This window comes from Phascolarctos cinereus, unplaced genomic scaffold (assembly GCF_003287225.1).
Source record: "Phascolarctos cinereus isolate Bilbo 61053 unplaced genomic scaffold, phaCin_HiC Scaffold_5;HRSCAF=322, whole genome shotgun sequence".
In the NCBI taxonomy this organism is placed as follows: Eukaryota; Metazoa; Chordata; class Mammalia; order Diprotodontia; family Phascolarctidae; genus Phascolarctos; species Phascolarctos cinereus.
The window spans coordinates 103,671,413-103,697,030 of NW_027555958.1; the positions used below are offsets into that span (position 1 = coordinate 103,671,413).

Below are 25,618 nucleotides of genomic sequence, written 5' to 3' on the forward strand. Positions count from 1 at the left end.
ACTAAAGACAGAAAAGTTCAGAGAGTGTTTCAGCAACAACTGGTAAATTAGTTGGCATTTTCTTGAAACAGTAGTCAAAAGTACTGACAGGAAGACCTCGGTTCAAGTCCTTCTGTAGACATTTCCTTGGCTATGATTCTGCACAAGTCACACAACCTCTCAGCCTCAGCTCTTCATCTATAAAAAAGGGATAGTAATACCTCACTCATAGGACTGTCATTAGGATCAGATGAGGTAACATATAAAACATTGCAAACCTTTTAAGCTATCCATCCTGCTGTATAGAATGGAGGAAGCTAATACTGAAAAGGTGAGTCTGAGCTAAATATGGGAGAAATATGCAATAACACCAGGTGTCCCAAAAGTCTTACTGCAGTTATTAAAAAACTCTAATAACTTTTGAGACAAGTACGCATACAATGCACATGTATATGTGTACACACATGTGTATATTGTGCATACATACATATGCATGCATGTTAAACAAATGTCTACATAGCCAATACAAATTAAATTATATTTAATGTATACATAATTATATAGGTACACATACATATATGTATATGACTAGGTACAAATATGTGTGTGCACACATATACCTATGTGTATACACACACTATTGTCTCAAAAGCTATTAAAGTTTAAAGCTGCACCAGGACTTTTGGGACTCCATATGTGTGTGTATGTGCGTGTGTGCGTATAGACTGTATCTATTAAAGCCGCACTAAGACACCGAGAATCCCATATGTGTATGTGTGTGTGTGTGTGTGTGTGTGTGTGTGTGTGTGTGTGTGTCTAGACTGTCTCCTCTCTCTGTCTGTCCATATACACATAGTCTTTTTCTCCGACTTAGAAAAGGGGTGACAGCGCCTCAGATGTGGAAGAGCAGGAGACCCCTTTCAGCGAGGGTGGGGGTGGGGTGGAGAGTTCGTTAACCGCAGCCTATATCTGCGGGAGAGGGTCCCCCCCCCACCCCGGGCGGCCCAAGCTCCGCCTCCGCACGCTGGGTCCCCTCGGAAGAGGACGCGGGGGATGCTGCAGCGGCGCTTAGAACGCTCGCCACAGGTAACACAGCTGCGGTCGTCGCCGCCGCCGGCCCCACCCCCTTGCTGACTTCTACGCACTACCCCAGGGAGCGAGAGCAGGCGCGCGCACGCCTCGCTCGTCTTCGCTCCCGGGGCGTTCCCTTTCCGCTACGCATGCGCCGATGTCGCCTGGGCCGGCGCGGCCACCACCGGAAGTGACCCTGGCGGGTTTGACTTCAAATTCTCAGTGAGGAGGTGCGGCGGCGCCGGAGGGGTGGCGGTTGGGCGGGGAAGTGCAGGGTAGGGTCTCAGTAGCCTCTCTTCCTAGCTGCTGGGGGTGGACCGAGGGGCCCGTCCCGCCCCCGCCCTCCAGCCGCGGTGGGCAGTTTCCTCCCCCGAGCTCCCCGTCGCCACAGTGAACTCAGGTGAGCCTCTCTCCTCTTCTTCTCCACCCCCCCCCCGGCCGTGGGCAGTGAGGCTGGGGCGGGGGGGGGTAGGGGGGAAGTCCGGGGGTCCCGTCCCGCATTCCGTGCTGATCACTTGCCTCCTGCTCTGAGTCCCAGCCCCAAGTCCCCGACTTCGTTGTTTGACACACCTGCACCTCCGAGCTTGGGTTTCTCCTCTTCCCGGGGGACGAGCTGGGGCCAGACCCCAACCCTACTCCCAGCCTCGTGTGACCGGAGAAATCCTGAGGCCGGTCTGGCAGCCTCGGTGTTTGAATCCTCCTTTCACCCCCCCTTTTTTTTTATTTGAAGACTTTCTTATTCCACCCCCACCCCCATTCTCTCTCTCCACCCCCCCATCCCTTGATTTTCAAAAGTAGTGTCTTTATTTTGGCTCTTAGGTTGATGTGTCATTTTGAGAGTAATTATCATTTTAGTTTTTCATAGCGCTGTCAATTTCTAATTACCCACTCCCCCCCTTTAAAAAAAAGTAGATAGTTTAGGGGGAAAGTTTCTTATTGAAGGTTGTTTTTCCCTGATGTTATTCCTTGTTGCATTAATGGCAGAATTACAGAGGAACGTGATTTTTCCTTAGCTGAAAATGCTTTATCGTTCCATGCCAGCACTTTGTTAAAAAACAAGTCTGTTTTCTGTTTTAATTGTGAACTGCCTGATTTATAAGCAGCCGACTCCCAGTGCATTGATAGCCTAGTCATCACTTTTGAAACAGTTCAGCTTTTGACTTGCGTTCTGCTTTGACTGTTAAAAAGCATTGCTAGTGTTTTAGAATGTGTGCAAAGATCTTTGCTTATTAGTCACAATGATAGAACACTAAGATTTCTGATGTGATTTATGTACTGCTCGGAGAGGCTGAAAAGTTCTCAGTATATAGTGTGTAATATATATTATCTACATATATAGTAGACCAACTTTTCCATAGGGGGATTAAAATTTTTTTTAGAAGTTATTTAAAGGTGGTTTCTTGAATTAGACTTTTTAAAAAAAATTGAAAGAATAATTGGTATAGTGGGCATTCTTGTACAAAGAAATGATAGCAACCTTTCCAGGAAGCATTGATAACTGTATACTCTTACATATTTCTACTTAGCCTTGTATCATATGTTAGAACTTTAAAAGACAATAATGATTACTTTCCCACCAGTCCTAAATAATACACTTCAGAAATTTAATACGAAGTACATTGTGGAATTTTCAGTTTTTCTGGCATAGGGCTAAATATTTTCCTTTTATTGTAACCATATTGACTGTTTTACAAAGATAGTGTTATTTGTCAGAAGTCATAGTATGTTGTCTACTGATAAAATTCTGAGTACATTTAGTCATCCTGCTTATTTCATGGCGAACTTAAATGTGGCTTTTTGGCTATGTTGTTTTTGTTGAATTGTGTTAAGCCCATTAATTTCTTTATTCCTTTCCTCCCCAGTTTTGTCTAGGATAAATTGAGCTTTATATCTTATTATTAAATTAGTATGTATGTGACTTTTTCCATTACAAACATTTTCTTACCACAACAAAGTTATGTTTATTAACAGTGATAAAGAATAGTGTCCTTACTCCCCACCTTTAAAATGTTTAATTTTAAAAATATTTCCTTAAAAAACACAAGTTTTTATTACAGTGACGAAGAATAGTGTCCCCCTCCCCATCTTTAAAATACTTTCTGAACACAGGTTACTCTAAGATACTCTTGTACCACAGCAATAACTTTGTCAAGCTTTAAAATAAGGAAAAACATCTACCGTGTTCTGAGTAGTCATGGGTCATTCATTAGTGATTATTCATCATTACCAGTGACGAATTTATAATATCTGCATAATCTAATTGCAAACCCCAGATGTTAGTTCAGAATTATTTACCAGTGTAGCACCTTGCTCTTTTTTGAAGTTTGGTTTACTGAACTCTGATTCTGGTTTTAAACACCTTTTGGTTTGACTTCAGATAATGTATAGTTAATATTTTTTATATATTTGAGTAAGCCAGCTTTGCAGAAAGCAGAAAATTTTTCACTGAGTTTTTCCGTATTTTTAACAATGCCCCCATACTTGGATGCCCCAAACACCCAGAACCTCAAATAAATAAATTCACAAGAGTTTCATTTTGTTTTCTTTTGAGAGCTTTGAGGAAAGGAAATAGAAGGCTAAAGATTAAGTTTTTTTAAATTTATTGCCTGTTTTCCATCTGTTTGACAAAGGACTCCCCCCTTTTCTGATTATTCCCTAGTTATATGTGAATAAAAGAACTGTTTGCACACATACTACATAGATATCACATGTGGCTTGACCTTTCTGAAACATCAGATGTCATTGCATTTCATTTAAAAATCTGATCTTGCTTATTTTATTAGCATCTTGCTCAATTAATTTTAATGAGTTTAGTCATCAGTTAAGTTAAATTCCTCACAAGCCATCTAAACAAAGGGTGACTGTCATAGGATGAGAGTAAGTGGAAAAGCTTGTTCTGAAATAATGTAGCTGCAGCCTATGATAATTGTAAGAAGTAATAATGTATGAAGTTAAAATTCTTTGAAATTTTTTGGGAAAAATTTATAGAAATTTTATTAAAATTACAGAAAATTGTTATTTTTGTAGGATTGTATTAAAATGTTAAATTAATATCTAATGTTCAAAAATTATAGTTAAAATTAGGTGTATTAGTGGAAATTTAGGGTGAGTATTCAGGATTAGAGAATCTTGTAGAACTATACAGCATTATCATTAAATTTGGGAGAAAGATGGTGTTTAGGGTTACAAAACTAAAAGAATAAAGAAAATGTTTTCTCAGTGCTTGGTACAGAGCAATTATACTATAATCAATAACCTGTTTTTTAGAGGGCTAGATGTTTTCTTGAACTAGATTTTTTTAAACAACAAAACAAAATTATAAAGTGACAGTACATTGCCCATAAGGAATATCTAACCAGAAGGTGAAATTTACTATGAACGTTACCTATTGAAGCAGAAGTAGAGAAACCTTTTTTACTTATCACTGACTTCCACCTCTTACAACCTTTTCCGTTCACAAAGAGTTTGTAAAAATGTTTACTTATTTGTGTATACAACATGCATCTCTAATTTTATCATAAGTCTTAAACAGGGCAGCCCCATTGGATTATAGCTTTAGAGTTGGAAGGGACCTTGGAAATCTCTAGTCTACCACCATCCATCTCTGATTTATGTATGAGGAAATTAAGGCCCAGAGAGGTAAAACGACCTGCTGAAGGTCACACAAATAAAATATAAGAGACAGTATTTGAACTAGATTTTCTGACTTTTTCACTATACCACACACCTCTGATTGTGGCATAGTGCTTAGCAATCAGTCAGTATGTTAGTAGCTCAAAAAGTATTGACTACCATACTTAATAATCTGGAGTTCTTCTCTTCCTTGAGAATGCGGATAATACCAGCTGCACTATTAAGATTTAGAGTTAGGATGAATCTTAGAAGCTATTATCTAGTCCAGTTCCTTCATTTTACAGATGTGAAAACTGTGGCCTGAGAGGTAAAACCCAAAATCACACAAATTTTAAATATTTGGGCCAATATTTGAACTCAGATCTTCTTACTTCAAATTCAGTGTCCTTTTCCACTGTACCTGCTACATACCACCTTCCATGACAGGACATTTTTCAAAATGCCTTCATTGTTTTTTTATGATTAGCAAATAAAATTTTCTTACCTGTATTAGAAAAACCAATATGGGATGGATATTTTGTCTTGCTTAGTATATCCATATAGATTAAAGTTCATCTTTCTCTTTTGGCTGATCTTTTCATTTCTAATTAATTCTAGATCATATAAGGCATTGTTTTACATACTCTTTCAAAGAGTACATTTTAATACATTGCCTAAGCTTGTAAAAAAAGTCTTTATTCTCTTGGGTCCCATTAAAAATGTATTTAACGGCTGGAGGGAGCCAAGTTAGTGGAGTAGTCAAAAAAAGTATATTACTTCCACCCTCCACACCTTCTCCCCTCTCTCCTCCCCCCCAAACAGATTTAGAAAATGTACCAGAGTTATTCCTGATCAGGAAATCCAAGGGGAAAAAAATGAAAGTGAGTAATTTTTTTCCAGCCCATGTCAGCATAGGGAGAAGTGTGTGGACACTAGGGACAGGGTCTGGTGAGGAGCATACTGCTGGGAGCATTCCAGTGTGAAAGAGGCAGGAAGAGGTCCCAGATCCAGCATAGAGGTACCTAAACTTGTTTTGGAAAAGGTACCAATTGGCAGCTCTGTCACTCACTACCCAATTCTGGACCACAGATCCAGGGTAGACTGAGGGGGGGACCTTTGCTGGGGGATAGCATTCTTAGGTGAGGATTGGTCAGGGGTCCTTAGCTAGTTACTGAGCAAGGGGCAAATTCAGAAGCAAGCAGCAGCTGTGTGGCTTGGACTCTAGGATCTTAGCGGGGTCTTAGTTCCAACCTCCAAACCATGCTGAAGCCTACAGAGGAGTAACCAAGGCAGGAGTCCCAGACCAAAAGAGAGCCAGCTGTTCTGTAGTTCTGAAGCAGCAGAACTTTCCTCCCTTGGCTGATAGCTGAGGTCAGCAGCAGCTGTTGAAACTCCAAAGGAGGCAAGCTCACAGATGCTTAGCTCAGACCCAAGCCCAGTTCAGAAACTTTTGCAGAGTTCAAACCAAGAGAGCAGTGGTCAGACTTTGCCTTGATTCATGCCACTTTGGGAACACTGAAGCTTTCAGGTCCCCAGCCTGAGTTGTCTCTGAAATAATGCAATAATCAATACCCCAAGAAAAGCAACGGAAGACCAGTCCAAAGCTTTCATCCAGAAGCATGCAAAGCCTGTTTAACATAAAGCCTGAAGTCAAGAAGTAGGCTGAAAGAATAAAGCAACAAAAAGGGAATCCCATCTTAAAGACTTAATATCTTGACTGGGAATCTCAAGGTACAAATCCAGTAGAAGAGAATGGTTCTGTAACATCTACAAGCAAAGCCTCAAAGTAAAGTGGAAGTTGAGCATAAATTCAACAGAATTTGTTGAGGGAGCAAGAGTTTTAAAAAGCTTAAAAATGATTTTTAATGAAATTAAAGTACTTAGAAAAATTAGAAAAGGAATTAGAACTATGGAAGAAAGAATTAGTAACTTGACAAAAGAGTTGTAAAGCTTTACCCTAGGGGCAGCGAGGTGGTGAAGTGGATGGAGCTCTGGCCTTGGAATCAGGGGGACCTGAGTTCAAATCCAGCCTCAGACACTTGACACTTACTAGCTGTATGACCTTGGACAAGTCACGTAACCCCAATTGCCTCACCAAAAAAAAAAAGCTTTACCCTAACAACAAATTCCTTGAAAATGAGAATGAACCAAATACAAGCTAAAGATTCTATGAGACAACAAAAAAAACCAAAGCCAAAAGACTTAAAAAAAAAAAAGGAAGAAAATATGTTATCTCATAGCAAAAACATCTGATTTGGAACACAATCAAAGTGAGATAATTTAAGAATCACTGGACTGCTTAAAAGCCATGACCAAAAAAAGAGCTTAGACATCATCTTTAAAGAAATCATAAATGAAAACTGCCAAAATCTCTTAGAAGCAGAGAGCAATGTAGATTTCCTAGAAGGAGATCACCTCCTGCAAGAAACCTCAAAATGAAAAAAAAACTCATAGGAAAATCATAGCCAAAATCCAGAGCTTCCAGATCAAAGAAAAAATATTGCAAATAGCCTGAAAAAGAGAATTCAAATACCAAGGAACCATAGTTAGAATCATTTATGATTTAACAGCCACCACTATAAAGGAATGGAGACCTTGGAATATGATATTCCCAAAGCCTAATGATACAGGATTACAACTAAGAATAACTTACTCAGCAAGACTGAGTATAATGCCATATGGGGAAAAATTAATTGTTAATGAAATAGAGGACTTCCAAGCATTCCTCATGAAAAGATCAGAGCTAAGTAGAGACTTTGATGCATAAACACAAGGGTCAAGAGAAACAAAAAAGGTAACCATGAACAAATAATGGTAAAGGACTAAACAAGGATAACTTTTTACATTCGAATGTGGAGAGATGAGACAGACCTGTGTCCCCTCTGAACTCTATCATTAAGTGTCATAGAGGGAGTCTAATTAGGATTGGGTGTGGTTCTGTTATATCTTGATCTTAAAAGAATGGCAAGGAAGAAGATAAGGAATACATGGAGGAGGGGAAAAGTGGACGATAGGAAAAATTATCCTTCTTAATAAGAAAGCAAATAAAAGTCTGTACAAATAAAGAGGAGGGGGTGGAGGGAGCAGCTCACATTTGAACCTTATATCTAAACTGGTCAAAGGAGGGAAGAATACATAGACAGAGGAGTTCAGAAATACATTTCATGCATCAGAGAAACAAAGAGAAGGGGGAGAGAAGGAAAAAGGGGAAATAAAGGGAGGGAAGTTAATCTTAAACAAAATAAACTAAGATTTACAAAAATATTTATAGCTCTGCAGTGGCAAAGAATTGAAAATGGGATGCTCATCAGTTGAGGGAATGGCTGAACAAAGTTGTGATATGGAAACGTGATGGAATACTGTTATGCTGTAAGAAATGCATGGAATGAAGGAGAGTGAGAAGTCTAGGATAAAGATAAACCTATAAACCTAAGAGACTGAAAGGATATTGGTACCTTCAAAAAAATATGGAAGTTTAAGAGAGGGAAGAGTTTGGGGGGAAGTTTCAGAGAAACCTGGAAAGACTTATATAAACTGAAGTAATATGGTGACAACAGTATTGTAAAGACAAATATCTTTGAAAGACTTAGGTACTCTGATCAGCATGACCAACCATGATTTCAGAGGACTCATGATAAAACATGTCACTCATTCTTCAGCTCTTTGCAAGCTGGCTTCCAACCCCATCATCACTCAGCTGAAACTGCTCCCTGGTGTCACTGGTGATTATTTTAATTGCTGGTTTAATTTGGCTGTCTTTTCTAAGCCCTTATGCTTCTTGACCTATTTTACATCCTTTTTTTGGGGGGGGGGGCACGAGGCAGTCGGGATTAAGTGACTTGCCCAGAGTCACACAGCTGGTAAGTATCAAGTGTCTGAGGTCATATTTGAACTCAGGTCCTCCTGACTCCAGATCCTTCTTGGCATTTACACTGTGAACACTCTTCTTCCTGTATATTCTTTCCTCTCTGGTTATTTGTGACTCTGTTCTCTTCTGGTTCTGCTATCTGACTACTCCATCTCTTTTGCTGGCTCATTGTCCATATCATACCTTTTAACTACGGGTATGTACCAAAGTTCAGTCCTTGCCTCCTTCTCTTCTTCAATCATTTCTTGGTAACCTTATTAGCTCCCTTGGGCGTAGCTATTAGTTCTATACAGAAGACTCCTAGATCTGTATATTCATCCCCAGTCTCTACCTTAACTTAAGTCCCAGAATACTAATTCCTTATTGGCTGTTTCAGACTGGATATCCTGGAGACAGCTTGAACTCAGCATGTCTAAAATTCAACTCATTAACTTTCCTCTTAAACTCTTTCCTCTTCTAAACTTCCATTTATTTTTTGAAGACACCAATATCCTTTTCATTCTCTCAATTTTATAGCCTTTTCTTTATCCTAGGATACTTACTCTTCCTCAATACACATATCCAGTCAGTTGTCAGTTTAACAAGACCCTGGGCAAATCAACTTTTGTCTTCCACGGTTTCCTCAACTGTGAAATGGGCATAATAATAGTTACTTACAGGGTTGTTGTGAGGATCAAATGAGATAGTATTTGTGAAGTGCTAAGCACTGTGCCTAGAATGTAGTAGGTGCCATATAAATGCTTACTCACTTCTCTCTTCCCCTGACCCAGTTGCCTTGTACTTAATTAATTATTTCATATTTACTATGTTTATTCTATTTATATTTGTTCGGAATATACTTATATAAGTACTTGTCTTCCCCATCAGAACGTAAGATTCTTGGGAGTAGGGATTGTTTCATGTATCATATTCGTATTCCCCACACAGTGCCTTTCATGTATTAGGGACTTAATAAGTGTTTGATGATTTATTAAGTAACGAGGAGGCTTCTGAAATTGTGATTTCATCTATAAGAGGAATTCTTGATGAGGAAGCTTTGCTGATACAGATCAGCAACTCATATATAACTTAGAACTTTAGAAAGTTTCACGGGGGAACTAAGAGGATAACTGACTTGCCTATAGTTACGTAAGTAGTATGTGTTGGAGGCAGGATTTGGAGTATTCTTAACTTTAAGACTTCTTTTCTGCTTTAAAATTATTTAATTTCAAAAAATTTTACTTTGTTTATAATTTGAACTTAAACCAAAAATGAGCCCTTCTATGTATTGTAAAACAAGAGAGGATTGTTTGTGAAACCCTTTTAAGATATAGTTATCCCTTCCACATTGAGGGGTTAGGGAATGATCTGGAAACTCCTTGTAAAATTTTTTGATCCTCCCTTCATACCAGAGAAGATATCTGAATTTTTTCATTTTTCTTTTATGGAGTGTTTACAGTATTATTGTAAAAATTGGGTTAAGTATTTGGTCATGGCTCTTGTCATCTGTTGGCCTTCACATGTTGTCTTCATCTCCCACAAAACTCCCCCAAAATTCCCATTTAATTTTTTATTCTGACTTCCATTATATCGAAACTGCAGTGGGGAAAATTGCAATATGGAAGGGATAACTGTATATAATAAATCAGTGTATAGTTTTCAAATCTGTCCAGCTTGTCTGTGATTCCTTCTGTTCTGAAGTCTGTCTCCCCTCCCCCATTTTTAAGAACCCTGTCTTCATTTTCCTTCCTTGTACCTCCTTCCTTCAATTAGAAAAGCAAAGGAAAACAAAATTCATGTAATTAATATACATAATGAAGTAAAACAGATTTCCACCCTGTTTTCCTGGCTTTATTATTATAAAGATAAAATCTGGTTATGTTAATATTAACCAGTGTTATAAAGATAAAATTATTCTAAAGCAAAGTCAGTATATTCTCTTAATATAGCTTATAGCATAGATCTGATTCTCCCAGAAAATAAATATACCATTTCAAAGGTCCCCAAATGTACCATTGTGTGACATTTTTGCTGTTCTTTATTCTGTTCTGTTCATTCTATACTTTTTAATAAAGTAGAAGCAATTTACTGGATGAAAAGAGAAAATATTAATTTTTAATTGTAAAAAAGTTAAATATTTAACTAGGAAATCTATGGTAGGATCTTTGAAAGAATAAAACTGCCACCTCTGATTTGTTTAATAAACTTTTTCATAGATGAAGTCATTCATAATAGTAAAATTATAAGTTACTGAAAGATAAAATTTGAATTGACTTTTGTTTTCAAATTTAAATGTCTCTCACAATATAGATTTATTAAAGGACTGTTTTACCTACTTTAAAACTCCTAAATATAAATTTGATATCATAAATAGGTAAGAAATTGAGTTGTCATATTGGGCCAAGGGCCACATTGCCCATCCAGTGTAATAGTTCTACTTTAGATTGTCAAAGGGATTTGTACCCAAGCCCTATTTTTCTGTATCAAATACAGATTTGTAGCATTGGGTCTTCTCACCACATATTTATAAGTTAATGTTTCTCATGCCTACTAACCCCCTGAATAGACATACCACACATTTTTCTTTGAGTGTTAAGATTATAATCTAGGAAAAGTCAGCTGGGACCACCTTTTTTCTCCTTTAAAACATTCCCTTTTCTAACTTTCCTGTTTCCATCAAAGGCACTATCAGCCTTCCAGTTACCCAGGATCACAACCTTGTATTCATCTAGTCTAAACTGTTCTAGAATAGCTTCGGATTAGTTCTGTGTTCACAAATCCTACTGTAACTTTGAATAATGTCTTTTCAGAAACTTAAAATACATCCACAGTCTGAGCTGGGCTCTTCAGGAACTCGGGGACTTGGATGATGTTCCTTTTTGACTCTGTGATTATTAGGCCCTGTTTGGATACCTACTGTTAATAGACATGCAATACGGAACGTGATTCTTTTTCTTTATTTTTCAGCTTGCATTTGAGCATGAGTCTTCTTATGATTAGTGAAAATGTAAAATTGGCTCGTGAATATGCTTTGCTGGGAAACTATGACTCTGCGATGGTCTATTATCAGGGAGTGCTTGATCAAATGAACAAATACCTGTACTCAGTCAAAGATACATACCTTCAGCAAAAATGGCAACAGGTGAGCACGTGTCAGATTTCTCCCCTCTCATCCTACATGTGTAATCAAAAGTGTTTTTTCTAAAGCGCAAGTCTGACCATATCACTCCACTCCTCAGTAAGCTACAGGGATTCATTGTTGCCTCTACAGATACAAACTCTTCTGTTTGGGATTTAAAGGCCCTCACAATCTGACTCGAAACTACCTTTCTAGTCTTATTGCACATTACTGTCCTTCGTTCATTCTAAAGTCTAGCCAAACTGGTTGCCTTGCTATTCTTTGTACACAGCGTTCCTTCTCCCTTTTCTGTGCCTGTACCAATTCCCCCTACCCCCACCCCCGCCCCCAGCACTAATCTATTCAGGAATATACTTCTTCGTTACTTCTTCCTTTAGAATCTTTAGTTTCCTTCAGCATTCAAATCAAGCAACACTTTTTACATGACATTTTTCCCGATTTCCTCCCTACCACACTACTCAATACCCCCCTCCCCCCAGTGATCTGTTTATTTTGTTTGTGCTTATGTGTGCATGTTTTCTCATTATTAGAATGCAAACTTCTCAAAGGCAGGGACTGTTTAATTTTTTTCTTTGTATATCCATGCCTAGTAAAGTACCTAGAACTTAATGGGTATTTGATAAATCCTTCTTGATTGGTTGATATTTACATTTGCTTTAATGGTTTAATTGCTCAGATAACTTTTAAGAAGGATTTGAAAGATTCAGAATTATATATAAATGCAGTACAGCCTTTTTAGAACATGGAATCTTATATGAGTTTTGGCATCTATGGTAAAAGCCCCGTTATATCCCACTTAGTCTATCCCATCTACACTTTGATAAAGGGAAATTTAGTCTCTCATTCTGATAACCTAATTATAAGACAATATTGTCACACAAAATACATTGGCAATGAATTTAACATTTTCTTTAGAACCAAATTTGATACAGGATTAGAGCATTTTAGGGGAGGGCCTTTTGAGGCTTCATTATCATCTGTTAGATGTTCCTGTAGAGTGGCAAGTATAAAGGATAATGCCATGGCAAGGCTCAATTATATAGTGTTATAGCAAAGAAATTACAAAGATGCTTTAAATAACTTACTTCAGTATTGTATTTCACTAGGATAGCCATAGATCCAATGAGCTATTTCTTTGGTTTGACTGTTGGTCCTCTTCCAGGCATCATTGAAAGACATTTCAGACCTTTTTCTCTTCCTGTTTGTGAATCAGTGGCTTATGTATTTTGTTAAAGATGCTTTTTTTTTTCTATTTAGTTCACAAGTAACATTCGTATATTAACTCAACTTTAACAACAGTAAGGAAATTTTGAACCCATTTCTAGTATTTTACTTAGTCACCTGTCACTGAATTAAGCTTCTCTTTGTGTGTGTGTGTGTGTGTGTGTGTGTGTGTGTGTGTGTGTGTGTGTGTGTGTGTGTGTATATATATATATATATATATATATATATATATATATATATATATATATATTATAGATATATATATATAGGAAAAGAGTTTTTCTGTTTTTTGGTCATGTTGTTTCTTTGCTGAAGAATAAATTGTGAAACCTTCATTTAGTTAATTTTTTATTTTGATATATAGTCTTCTATTCATTCAGCTTTTAGTTATGCAGGTTGTAGATTTATCAGAACCACTTCTTTTTTTCCACATTCCTCCTTAGGCTTATATTGGACTATTAATTAGAGGTTGCATTGGAAGTCAGGAAGATAACATTGCAAAAATATAAAGTTAAATTTAATCAATTTTATTACTTTCCTCTAGATGAGAGAAGAGGTTGAGATCAGTATCTAAGGATTGTTTTTTTTTTTAAAGTATTGTATTTGACTTATTTTTTCTTTGTTAAGTAGCTATAATTTTATTAGATTCTTGATTTAGAATCAGAAGTCTGTAATTTAAGAAAAAAGCATGAAACCATTCTTCTGACTTAACTTGTTTCAGTTGCTGTTAGAGTTGGGAGTATAACATAAATGAAACCTTTAAAGCATTATTAAATAGTCTTGGATTATCTAGTTAAAATTTTTATTGTCTAAATGCAGATTTGTAACATTTATGATGTTGATTTTCTAAGTCATTTGAATTTAAAGGTCGTGTTTTTCCTTTCTAACCAGGTTTGGCAAGAGATAAGTGTGGAAGCTAAACATGTTAAGGATATCATGAAAACGCTAGAAAGCTTTAAATTAGATAGCACTCCTTTGAAAGCTGCTCATCATGAACTTCCAGCTTCAGAGGGAGAAGTTTGGTCCTTGCCAGTACCTGTTGAACGAAGGTAAGTAGGGATCTTTTAGGTGATGTATTAGAAATAAATGAACCCAAAGTTTAACTTGGTGCCTAAAATGTTTCTTGATTCCTGAAAAAAATACCAGGAATAAGGGTTTTGTGATTTTTAGCTACTTTAAAATAATTATCTAATCATAATTTGTATACTAGTGATATTTTGATAATTTCTGACTCCTTATAAAAGTTTTGCCCCTATCTGCATTCTTTTATAGTGTCACGTCCTTAAAAGAGAAATCTTAGTCCAACAGACACAAGAGAAAGTATTTTGTAGGTACTGAATAAATGCTTATTGTTTTATTGAACAGGGATAAATCTCTTCATTGCTATCAATTTTCCCATTTCACCCCTCTTATTTCCTGATTCTAAACTCCTAAAGTTTTTCACCAGCTATCTTAATTCCATTTTATCTTGTTTCTTTAAGATTTATACCTATAAGTTCTTTTTCCTCTACCTTTTACTTCTCTAAGAAATCTTTGATGCTGCTGCCCCTTCCTTGGTAATCCATATGTACCTTATTTTCCTTTTGGGCAGGAACTGTTTTTGCCTTTCTTTGTATCCCTAGCACTTAGTACTTGGCATACAGTAAGCATTTACAATAAATTCTTGTTAATTGATAAGAATCTTCTAATAAAATAATGTTGTCCATTGTCCAGATAACCTGATCCTGGAGAGTAACTCCCCTTTACTAGTGTTAAATCAGGAAAAAAATCCATCTTCTAGTAATCTTGTGAAAGTAATTCCTCACTGAGTATGTATTATTAGAACCTTTCTGACTCTAAAATTCAGTAATGTTCATCCCTGAGTAGTGCAGATAACCTAATATTACTTACTCTATTTGTTCTTCTCTTTTCAGTTATTTGCCAGTGTCTTCTCCATAGCCAGTCATTTATTAATGTTTCATTAACAATCTAAAGTTAAATGAAGTTTTGTAAAGTACTTTACAAGCCTTCAAACACAATATAACTGTGAACTTCTGTTAGTATTTTTAGTACCTCTCCTGGAACCTGGTTTTTAATTCCTTAAGCTGTTACTGAAAAGCCTACTTCATTGGAATCATTTGTTGCTTCTTTCCATCTTCATTCATATATTTCTTCTTCCTGCCCTGTAACCTAGTTTCCCTTAAGGTCCAATCCCCAATCTTCTGGCTTTATACTTTTTTTTCAGAGAGCTTTAAATTCTCATATTTCAGAAACAACTCATTTCAGCCTTGTTATCACTTAAATTCCAGTTGCCCAAAGATCATTTTTGTTTTGATGTCTTTTCATCACCTCCATCTCACAATTTTTAAAATGGTCCTTTATCCTTTCTCTTTTACTAATTTTTTTTGTCTGTTTGACAAGTTAGCTTATTTTGTCTTGGTTTGGTCATTTTTGAGTCTGTCATATCCAATTGTAAATCAGTGTCTCACTTCACAGTATTGTTTGAATTGATTAACTTTCAAATTAATTGCTTTTTTTTTTGTAATTGATGCTTTTTTTGTCAGTCATTTCCTGATGTAATCTCTGTCCTCCAAGTATTATAAAGAAAAACAGTTAAGCACAATTGACTGACAGAGTCACCTATTCTGACATTCCATACCATAGTCCTCCACTGTTCTGTTGAGATGAAGAATATACATTATATCCCCTGTTCTCCAGAACCAAGATTGTTCACTGCATTCAAGTTGAGCTGCCATTTTGTGTTTTTCTTCTTTGGCTTTTCCATCATCACTGCCCTCGAGGCTCCCTTTCTTTTGTGTCTTCCACCATTAGATCATAAACTCCTTGAAGGCAGGAACTGTCTTTTTTATATTTGTATCTCTGGGGCTTAGCACAGTGCCTGGTGCATAATAGGTGTTTAATAAATTTATTTTATTATTGTTACTTATTATTTAGTTAGAAATTAAACTTTATCGACTATTTATTGACTTCCGTCTTGTTGCTATTATCTTAGGTTAGTTCCCTACTAAATTTATGCCTAAATTGCTATAATAGTCATTTAACTGATCTCCCTGCCTTTATTCTCTCTCTTCCTAATAGATCATGTGTATATTACCATTAGATATTACCACTAGATTGATCTTCACTTTCATCATAGTTTCATGATTAAGATCTATGGTGGAATTTGTTGCCAAAATTTCTAACCAAGGATTTAAAGTCTTCCATCACTTGGCCCTACCTCACTTATCTGACATTGCATTTTCTTCCTAATGCAGTCCAATATGAATCCTTTATTCCAGTCAGGAAGTTTCCTTGTTTTCATTCCTGCTGGAGTCAGAGCAAGGAGACCTTGATTTGAATACTGGGTCTGATACCTATTAGCTCTTCGAGCATAGACATGTAATTTAACCTATCTTGGCTTCACTTTCTTAATCTGTGTAATGGGGATTAAAAATACTTGTAGGTCCTTGCTGGATTGTTGTGAGATATACGTGTGTGTATATAAAGCTTTGTAAATGTCAGTTCCCTTCATTATGATCACCATTAGTATTAATGGTTTTCCCTTTTGATTGTTTTGCCTTTACTCCTTCTTTCTAGCAGTCTAGCTTTTAAACTTCCTTTTAGCTTAGTTCAAATCTTTAGTAAAGCTACTTCTAACTATCCATGCCCACAAGGATCTTGTTCCTCTGAATTAATGTTGTACTTCCTCTGTGTATCATAGTTGGCAGCACATTATATATAATATTGCCATTCAGTTTTATATTATCTTTCTTATGTACCAACTAAATTAAAAATTCATTTAAGTTAAATTGAAAACAAGGATTTTGGATTATTTTTACATTCTTCTCTGTTCCTGGCACAATACTAAGAACACAATAATATCTGAATAAATACTTGTTGATGTGTCTGAATAATTTCACAGAGATCCTTTTTCCATGGTTACTGCTTTCAGTACTACTTTTCTTCTTATTTGCAATTAACCTTTGCACAAAATTCACGCCTTAGATTCAAATATCAATACCCTCTATTTATCTCTTGTAACCTTGTGCCATATCCTTTTTTTTTTAATCCTGCTCTCTTTCTTCAGTCAATCAAAATAACTAGTCCTCTGCCATCAGGCTCACTTGTTTTTATAGTATGATCTGTTTTCACTAATCAGACCATCACCAGGACCCAGAAAACGTCAGTCTCCTCAGTATAGTGACTCTAGAGTCCATGGTAACCGTCCAAGTGCAGCAGTCAAAGTTCCTCATCGTCCATCTTCACAAAATTCTAATAATGACAAAGGAAAAGCAGTCCGTTGTCGAGAAAAGAAAGAGCAACAGAATAAAGGAAGAGAAGAAAAGGTAAGAAATTACTTAAAAAGATGAAAGTAAAAGTTTGAGATTTTGGCTAGTTGTGTTTCCCAAACTTGATTTTTCAAAGTAGGCTACGGCGCAAAAAACTTCAGATAACCTGAGCCTACTAACCATAGCCCCAAATTATTAATTTTCCTATATTCCATTCAACAAATACTTAGTTCCTATGGTATGTAGGAGAAACAAGTGAAGGCAAACAGCATCTTTTTTTAAAAAACCACACATTCTCATCCAACTTCTAGAAGAGGCATGTACAACCTGTGGCCCATGAGTCCCTTACAGCCAACGTACTGCTTGTAATATGTATTGCCAAAGGATTTTGGGCAGCCAGTGAAAAAGGTAGAGGATGTCTTCCTCCAAAATCCTTTAGTGGGCAACAGGTTGTGCAGGCCTGTTCTAGGACCTTATATAACATCAACAGTTGTAAGAGGCCTGGATAATTTGCTAGTCTAATCCCACATCTTTGTAGCTAAGGAATTCAAGGCCCCAAGAGGTTAAGTATCTTGGCCAAAGTTATGAAATTACCTAGGTCCCACAGGGTAGAGCCTAAATAGAACTCCATTTATTTTTCTTAGTCCAGTGCTGCTTTTTCTCTATTGTGCTGACTCCAATACTTTATATTCTGTATCCACTATATTTATATATGTATACATTCCCACACACCTATACAGACAATGAGAACTGACACTTTAAATATAGGTCAGTTAATTGTCAAAGATTGGCAGGCAAAAAAAATGATAAATATAAGGAAGATGACTTTTTGAAAATCGTAGTAGAATGTCCTGTTTCCCTCATATTCCAGGTAATAGAGGCTTTATGAAGCAACTGAAGTTCTAGGAGATGAGATGAAAAGTTATTGCTAAAGTGGCTTATGTGTTTTCAAATCTCACAGTGTCTTTTTTTAAATTTTAGTTTCCATTTAGTAGATCCCACTGCATTTTTAAAAAAATCTTCTTATTTTGTCTAATTGTTAATATGAGAATGTGAGCCTGGAGGAATAGAGTAAAAATAGAATTTACGTTTGGATACATTGATGAAATAGCTCTAAATAAGAAGGGGATTAGCACCCTACCCTAACCCCACTTGTTTTTTTTCTTTCTTTTTTTTCAATATAACCCCTTATTATTTGACTTTTTTTTAGTAAGGTGTATATTTACATATGGGTACTAAGTAGAATTTTTAACCCAAAAGCCCTTTACAAAGATAAAGTATTACTCATTTAAGTATAGACACATACATTCCTCTCCAGTAGTCAGAAAGAAGCTTTTTTTTTTTCCCACACAAGCCTACTTCTGTATTGAAAATGTAGTCTTGTTTATAGGTAAAGGCATTTAGTTTTCTAACCTGTTTACTACACAGTAACTTTCTTCATCTTGTGAATAGGGAGGGGAGAAGCTCTCTACTAATAAATAAGTAGCAGTAATAAGATGTAAACTGTGGGAGAGTATTGACAGTTCAGCTGAAATAATAAGGCATTTTGAACAAGTTATTTTGGGTACCAAAGGGAAAGAGCAAAAAAAGATTTTTTTCCCGTAGATCACACAAATAACAAGTAGCATATTGATCTGGGTATGGGCCATGTGGTATTACCTCAAATAATAGACATTTATTTTTCAGTGTAAACCTACAGTTTTTCTTTCAAAGAGACATAATTTTGGGGTGCAAGGTATTGAAAATAGATGTTTTGGTCCCTTCCACCCATTAAGCAAAGGTATCTAGGTTTTTTATCTACTTATTCAAAGTTAGTAATGGATTTTTCCTAGCCTTCATTGACTTAGGGTCATTATCTGCCTATTTCATTGACCTTTTTTAGGATTGTCATTCTTACCTCCATTCTTCCCATCAAGTAGTGTTTCTGACTTCAGCCATTGCTGTCAATGTTAGTAGCCAATTCCAGATTTTATCCATGAGATCATCTTGCTTTTCAAATTTTAAGCCAGTTGTTTGACATCAAAAGTGACAGGGCAGCTAGGTGGTGCGGTGGATAGAGCACCGGCCCTGAAGTCAGGAGTACCTGAGTTCAAATCTGGCCTCAGACCAGACATTTGACATGTACTAGCTGTGTGACCCTGGGCAAGTCACTTAATCCCAATAGCCTAAAAAAAAAAATTAAAAAAAATACATTGTGTGCAATTCATCTTTAAAAAGAAGATAACAGAGGGACAATTTTGCTGCATATAAGTATCTGACAATTTGTTTTTCATTCACAGATTTTTTTTTACGATATATAAAAAGCTGCTTAGAGATGTGGGTTACAGAAAAGTATGAGAAATGATATCTGCCTTGTAGTTTATTATCTAGTTGGAAAAAAGATACACATGTGTGAGGTACAGGGTAGAAATTCTTTTTTGCATTGGAAATGTTTCTTCTAGTATCGGCTATAAATAAGGCAGATTGAGGAGAAATTATAGTGCGAGAAGAGGTAGTATGACTTTGTCGATTGCTTATGTCAGTGCTGCACCAGATTGTCATTGGGAAGCTATAGAAGAGGGAAAGGAACAATCATTTATAAAGTGTCTCACGTGTGCCAGGAACTGTTCTAAGTGCTTTGCCATTATTATCTCATTTGGTCCTCGCACCTACCCTAGGAGGTAGGTGCTGTTATTATTATATGTTGAGGAAACTGAGGCAGACAGGTCATGTAGCTAGGAAGCATGTTAGGCCAGATTTGAACTTTGGTCCTCCTGATTGCAGTCCTGGCCTTCTTATCCACTGGCTGCCACCCTGTCTTTATAGAATTCCTATGCTGTAAGAAAATTAAGAATATGCTTTTGTTTTATTTTAAAATGAATAAAAATGTCTTTTTAGCAGTAAAGTAGCAATCTATTTTAAGCTTAAATTTCACAAACACTAAAATGAGAGAGGGAGAGTGTTAGATATTGATTGCTCACAGAAGAAAGTTTTAAGCTATTAAGTAGAAATTAGAGCTCCCTGTGTTTTAAATCTTAAAGGAGTAGAAGGTGCCAATGTAAGACCTCTGCCTTAGTCCTACATTTAAAAAGCCAAGATTATTCATGGTTATGGAAAGTTTGTATTTGGAAAGCCTAAATAATGAAAATGCTGTGAGATTTAAAACTTTATTTTTAATGTGATTGTTTATAACAGACATTATAAAATCAGTGAATTCTAGAATGTCAGGGATATGTATGACTGAAAAAGTTCTATCACTACCTTAAAGAAAATGTTTTCCTAGACAGTACCCTATAGGGCTAGAATTTAAATAGTCTTTCTTCCATCTTGTCTTTTCCATCAGTCTTACAAACTATGTCTAGACTAATAATCTTTTCAAAACTTGCCTTTCTTCATTCTGCTTCTAAAGAATTATACCATATTGCCTTTTACTTTGGAGAGGGACTGGAAGTTAACATTGATTGAGATCACTTCTATCAAATGAGACACAATAGCATGAGTAAAGGTTCAGTAGTAGGAATGAGCAAAGCCATGTGCGAGAACAGTAAAGAAGAACCTACCTGATTGAATTGGAGGATGCCTGTGAGAAATAATAGTTAGGCAAGATTTTGAAGAACTTAGAAAGAGAGGTAAATGAATTTAACTTCAATGTAGAGGGCAAAAGGAAATAGCCACAAAATGAGCGGGTGGTTACATGTTGACATATTGTTAGGAAGTGGTGGTAGAGAACTGGGGTTGGGAGAATCCAAAACAGATTTATTTATAATACTGATAAGGGCAAAGTAGGTACTGAAGATTAAACTGCAACCATAGGAGAATAAAACCTCTTTCTAACCTTTCTGTCCAAATAATTGTGTATTTCTCAACATCTAACAACTGACTTGCCTTAATAAACATATGACATTAGCCTTTTAGCCATTATTTTGTGATTAATCTAATCACAACATGAAATGTTTGAATTTGTCATAACACACACTCATACTTTTTGTTTATGTACAATCCTGTTTCCTAACCTTTTAATTATTTTTAAACTTTTATTTTACTTCTCTTTAATGTCTCTTTTCTCTCTCTCTCTTTTTTTTTTTTGGCTGAGGCAGTTGGGATTAAGTGACTTGCCCAGAATCACACGGCTAATAAGGGTCAAGTGTCTGAGGCTGGATTTGAACACAGGTCTTCCTGACTCCAAGACCTGTGTGTCATATTCTTTTCATGTGAAAATCAAAACTGAGTGTAAAACTCAAGGGACACTGAATATGATAGAAGGATAGTTTTACTAATCTTAGTAGCATATTAGCATTTTAAATAACAGCTTTATGTTCAACACATGGATCTGACTCACTTTTCTTTTCTGTGTGTGTGTGTGTGTGTGTGTGTGTGTGTGTGTGTGTGTGTGTGTGTGTGTGTGTAGAACAAATCACCTGCTGCAATTACTGAACCAGAGACAAATAAATTTGATGGCACGGGATATGATAAAGACTTAGTAGAAGCTTTGGAAAGAGATATAATTTCTCAGAATCCAAATATTCGATGGTAAGTTACCAACTTGCAACACAGTGAAGATTTAGAAAAATGTTGCCTGTGATGGCTTGTTAGCTTAACATTTTTGAAATTAAAATGGAGTTGTGGGTAATTTGTTGAAAGTTAATCATAATATCTGACATATTAGCCCATTGAAAACTTCAGAAGTCTTTCTATATCTCATTTGAGACTCAACACCCAGTGAGGCGATGCTCTGATTCTTATTTTACTGGAACTCACAGAAGTTCAGTGATTTGCCCAGTGTCCCACAGCTAGTCACTGGCTGAGGTGCGATTCAACCCTTGGCTTTTCCAACTAGTCTGTCTGAATGATTGTATTGGAATCAGTTTGAAAATGTAACTTGGGTTTGAGTACTACTGTCTTTTGCCTGAGACTTCTACTTATTTAAAACGATAGTATTTTGACATATGCTTATAGCTGGGGTGAATTTGGTTTGTATTTCTTTTACCACCTATTGAGAAGAAAATGTCATTAATTCTTGTGAACCTTTTCCCTTTTTTTGTCTCCAAGAATAGCCTAAATAGAAGTTTTTATATTGTCTATTGTTCTTTGGTGACTGTCCTTTTAGAGTTCAGTGTGGGACTTCAGTATCTCAACCTGTGTTATTAAGCTTGTTGTACAGCATTTGATATTGCTAGAATCAGTGCTTTAGGAATTTGGCTTATACAACCTCATGATTGTATAAACCAAGAAATGGCTGTTCTTTATGTGGGGTAGTGGCAGTGTTCCTAAGTAAACAGGTAGACTCAGTTCTTTCTAATTAAACAGGATGGCATTTCCTTTCGTTTTTTGAATCCAGAAATAAATTTTGAGTTCTTTATAGAGATTTCACAATTGTCCATAGCACAAGTACATGGATTTGCATATATACATACATAGAGAGAGAGAGACACACACACACACACACACACACACAAACACACATACATATATCAGGTATTTTATATACGCACACGCATAGATTTCTGATGATGAAGTTTTAAATCTATAAGGAACTGCTGATGTCTTCTTTTCTTACAGGGATGATATAGCTGACTTAGTAGAAGCTAAAAAATTACTCAAGGAAGCAGTGGTTTTACCTATGTGGATGCCAGAATTCTTTAAGGGAATTAGGAGACCATGGAAAGTAAGTCTTCCCCTCCCTCTCAGTATTGTGGCATCATCAGAGTAGTTGTGGCACATGTCCTAATACAAATCAAGGTTTGCTTATTTTTTAATTGAAAAAAAATTTTGTTGGTAAAAGAGTTTGTGCTAACGGGCCAAATGGCATTGCAAAGTTTATACACCAAAAACAAGTACAACATGACTTTTAGATAATTTCTAAATTGGTTCTGTGTTGAGTGAGTTTGAATGTGATAACATGAAGCATTTCAGAATTAATATGTATATAATTATCAGTTAAATACGTCAAGATTTTTATTTAATCACAGAGTCTAAAATAATTGGCTCTGAATTTTTGAGGCAGCTAGTATAAAAAATGTGAATAAAAATGATGGATGTGATTGTTGAGCTGTAAGCAAGTTTAGTACTAGTTAGAATTATCTCAAGAAACTAATAATAACATGGTTCCAAACACTTAAGTTAAAAAGTAATGTGGAACATGATCTAAAGGGGAAGGAAGAGAAGGGAATAAGCATTTATATAGTGCCTGTTATGTGCCAGATACTGTGCTAAGCACTTATTACAGATATCTCATTTGATCCTCAATTCAGGGGCTCAAAAAATATAGGTCTTCTGGGCTAGAGAAATTAGATACCTGCTTTCAGATGACTGAGCTTGTCTGAGCACAAGGTGTGTTAATTGTTGAATGTTATAAAGTAGCTATAATGTGTGCTGTTTAAAATTTGTCTTTCTTGGTCGGGGGAGGAGGATAGGAAGGGAAACAACATGTTCCATAAAGCTGATAAAGTTGCCTTTTGCCTTTTTAATCGCTTTGGTATATGCATGTGTTGTTTTGGAATTGGCAGAAGTGACTGTATTAAAACAGAGCCAATCACAGTTGTATAGGTTCATGTTAATTCTTTACTTATATTACTATATTTCCAACAGGGGGTGTTGATGGTTGGTCCACCTGGCACTGGAAAGACTCTGCTTGCTAAAGCAGTAGCTACTGAATGCAAAACAACATTTTTCAATGTTTCTTCATCAACCCTTACCTCCAAGTACAGAGGAGAGTCTGAGAAGCTTGTTCGCCTCCTGTTTGAAATGGTGAATGTTTGAGAGAGCTCTAATGATTCCATACCTCCTTTTTCCCTTATGTTTTTTCCTATACTTATTTTAGGGATTAGAAAGTGGGTTGGAACTATCTTCAGTGTATTCAATGACCAGGAAAACCTAGAATGACTAGCTGGTATAGCATTTGCCTGAAGTCCAATGATGTCTGCAATTGAAAACTGTCAACTAAGGCTTGTTTTTGTAGCATAATTTCTCACTTATTCCATGCCCTCCCTCTAGGATTGGTACCTGGTGTGATTCAGAATTGGCATTTGAAGTGATTCCTGGTCTGCCTTTTGTATAAATGTGTTATTTCAGTGATTCCAAATCTCAGCAACATAATTACAGCCATTCCAGTTGGTGAAAATCTTGAACATTTGTGGAGATTGGATCATTTCACTTTTTTGCAACTAGGCATGTTAACCAAATACCTTGTGTTTAATGACCCGATTGTTGGCTTGTTTGTCCTTTGTTAGAGGTTTTTTTTTTCCTTTTTATTCTTTTACCCTTTAAAAATCTGAGTAAGAAGAAAAAATGTAATTCCTCTAATTCTGACATAGTATTTTCAACCTGAATTTCATACTAATCTTGATGGGAAATGGCAAACCATTCCAGTATCTTTGCCAAAAATCTCCAAAATACTGCCTTTGCCTTAGGAAGTAATGTAGCTATTATTAAGATGCTGTATTGCATATGTTTTTGGGTATGTCAGTGGATTTAGCTTGTCTAATTGGGGAGGGTAATTGTGATATGTTGTCTTGCTTATTAGATCTTATTTTTCTTTTGAAATGTGGTATAAAGTTTATGAGATCTGCCCTTTCAAGGGAAGGGGGAGGGCCCCAGTATAAGCCCAAGGATTCAGCAACCTGAGATAGGAAAGTGATTAAAAGCAGTAGCCAAGATATCTATTATGCATTAGCTTTAGGATAATCACTCAAATGTTTATTAAGTTATCTGATATGTGTCAGGGCACTATACCAGGTGATAAAAATACAAAGACAAAAAAGGCAATAGTCCTTGCTCTTGAGAAACTTACCTTCCATGGGTTCTAGTTTGTATCTGTCAGCTCAGCTTTGCTGGCAGTGTGGAGGGGGTTTAAGGTCAGCCTTTGAGGGGCTTGAGAGTTAGCAGGAGACAAATTCAGTTGGGGGAGAGAGGCCATACCTTAAACAGTGAGTGAATCTGGGCTAAGCAGTGGGGAGATATGGATATAACTTAACTACTAAGCTAACTAAAAAGATCTGGCTGGTAGGATTTTAGTGGACTAGCCAGAATATGGGGGAGGGGGAAGTAAGCTTCAAGAGGGAGCCCTACCACAGACATTCCCAATACAGGGAGATGGAAGGCCTAAAACTGAAAGGTGAGGAAAAGCTCTGCAGCTGACTGAGACCTGGAGTCCTCAATCTCTTGACTCCATGTTTTTACACAGACTGTTGCCTTATGCCTAGAATTCCCTCCCTCTCACTTCTGCCATTATAAGCTGTCCTTCCTGACCTGACCCTTCTCCCTCTGCCTTTTTTTTTTGTTCTTTATCTCTCCTTAGATTGTATCTGTTTACCTTTTTACATATTGTATGCACCCGGTAAAATGTAAGTTCTTTGGGAGCAAGGAGTATTTTTCAGTTTGTTTTTATCCTCAGTGCCTTGGAATATAGTAAGTGTTTAATAAATGTTTATTGAATTGAGAGAGACAGTAAAAGTTTCTTTTTTGGGAAAACATTGTATGATGTCATAGCATTAAATCTAA

The 25,618-nt window shown here is 36.4% G+C and overlaps 1 protein-coding gene across 2 annotated transcripts in view; it reads left to right on the plus strand.

Moving 5' to 3' along the window:
* Nucleotides 1-1,243: 1,243 nt before the first annotated feature.
* The window catches only part of KATNA1 (katanin catalytic subunit A1), a 32,670-nt gene continuing 8,295 nt past the window's right edge, over nt 1,244-25,618 (plus strand). The window contains exons 1-7 of one of the 2 annotated variants that reach the window (XM_020986588.2): nt 1,244-1,450; nt 11,477-11,651; nt 13,764-13,921; nt 17,011-17,197; nt 21,528-21,649; nt 22,679-22,784; nt 23,708-23,866. In XM_020986588.2, the coding sequence (XP_020842247.1) occupies nt 11,490-11,651; nt 13,764-13,921; nt 17,011-17,197; nt 21,528-21,649; nt 22,679-22,784; nt 23,708-23,866 (894 nt within the window). In that variant the 5' untranslated portion in view covers nt 1,244-1,450; nt 11,477-11,489. The remainder of the gene's footprint in view (nt 1,451-11,476; nt 11,652-13,763; nt 13,922-17,010; nt 17,198-21,527; nt 21,650-22,678; nt 22,785-23,707; nt 23,867-25,618) is intronic. The other variant, XM_078155075.1, reaches the window with a different exon arrangement.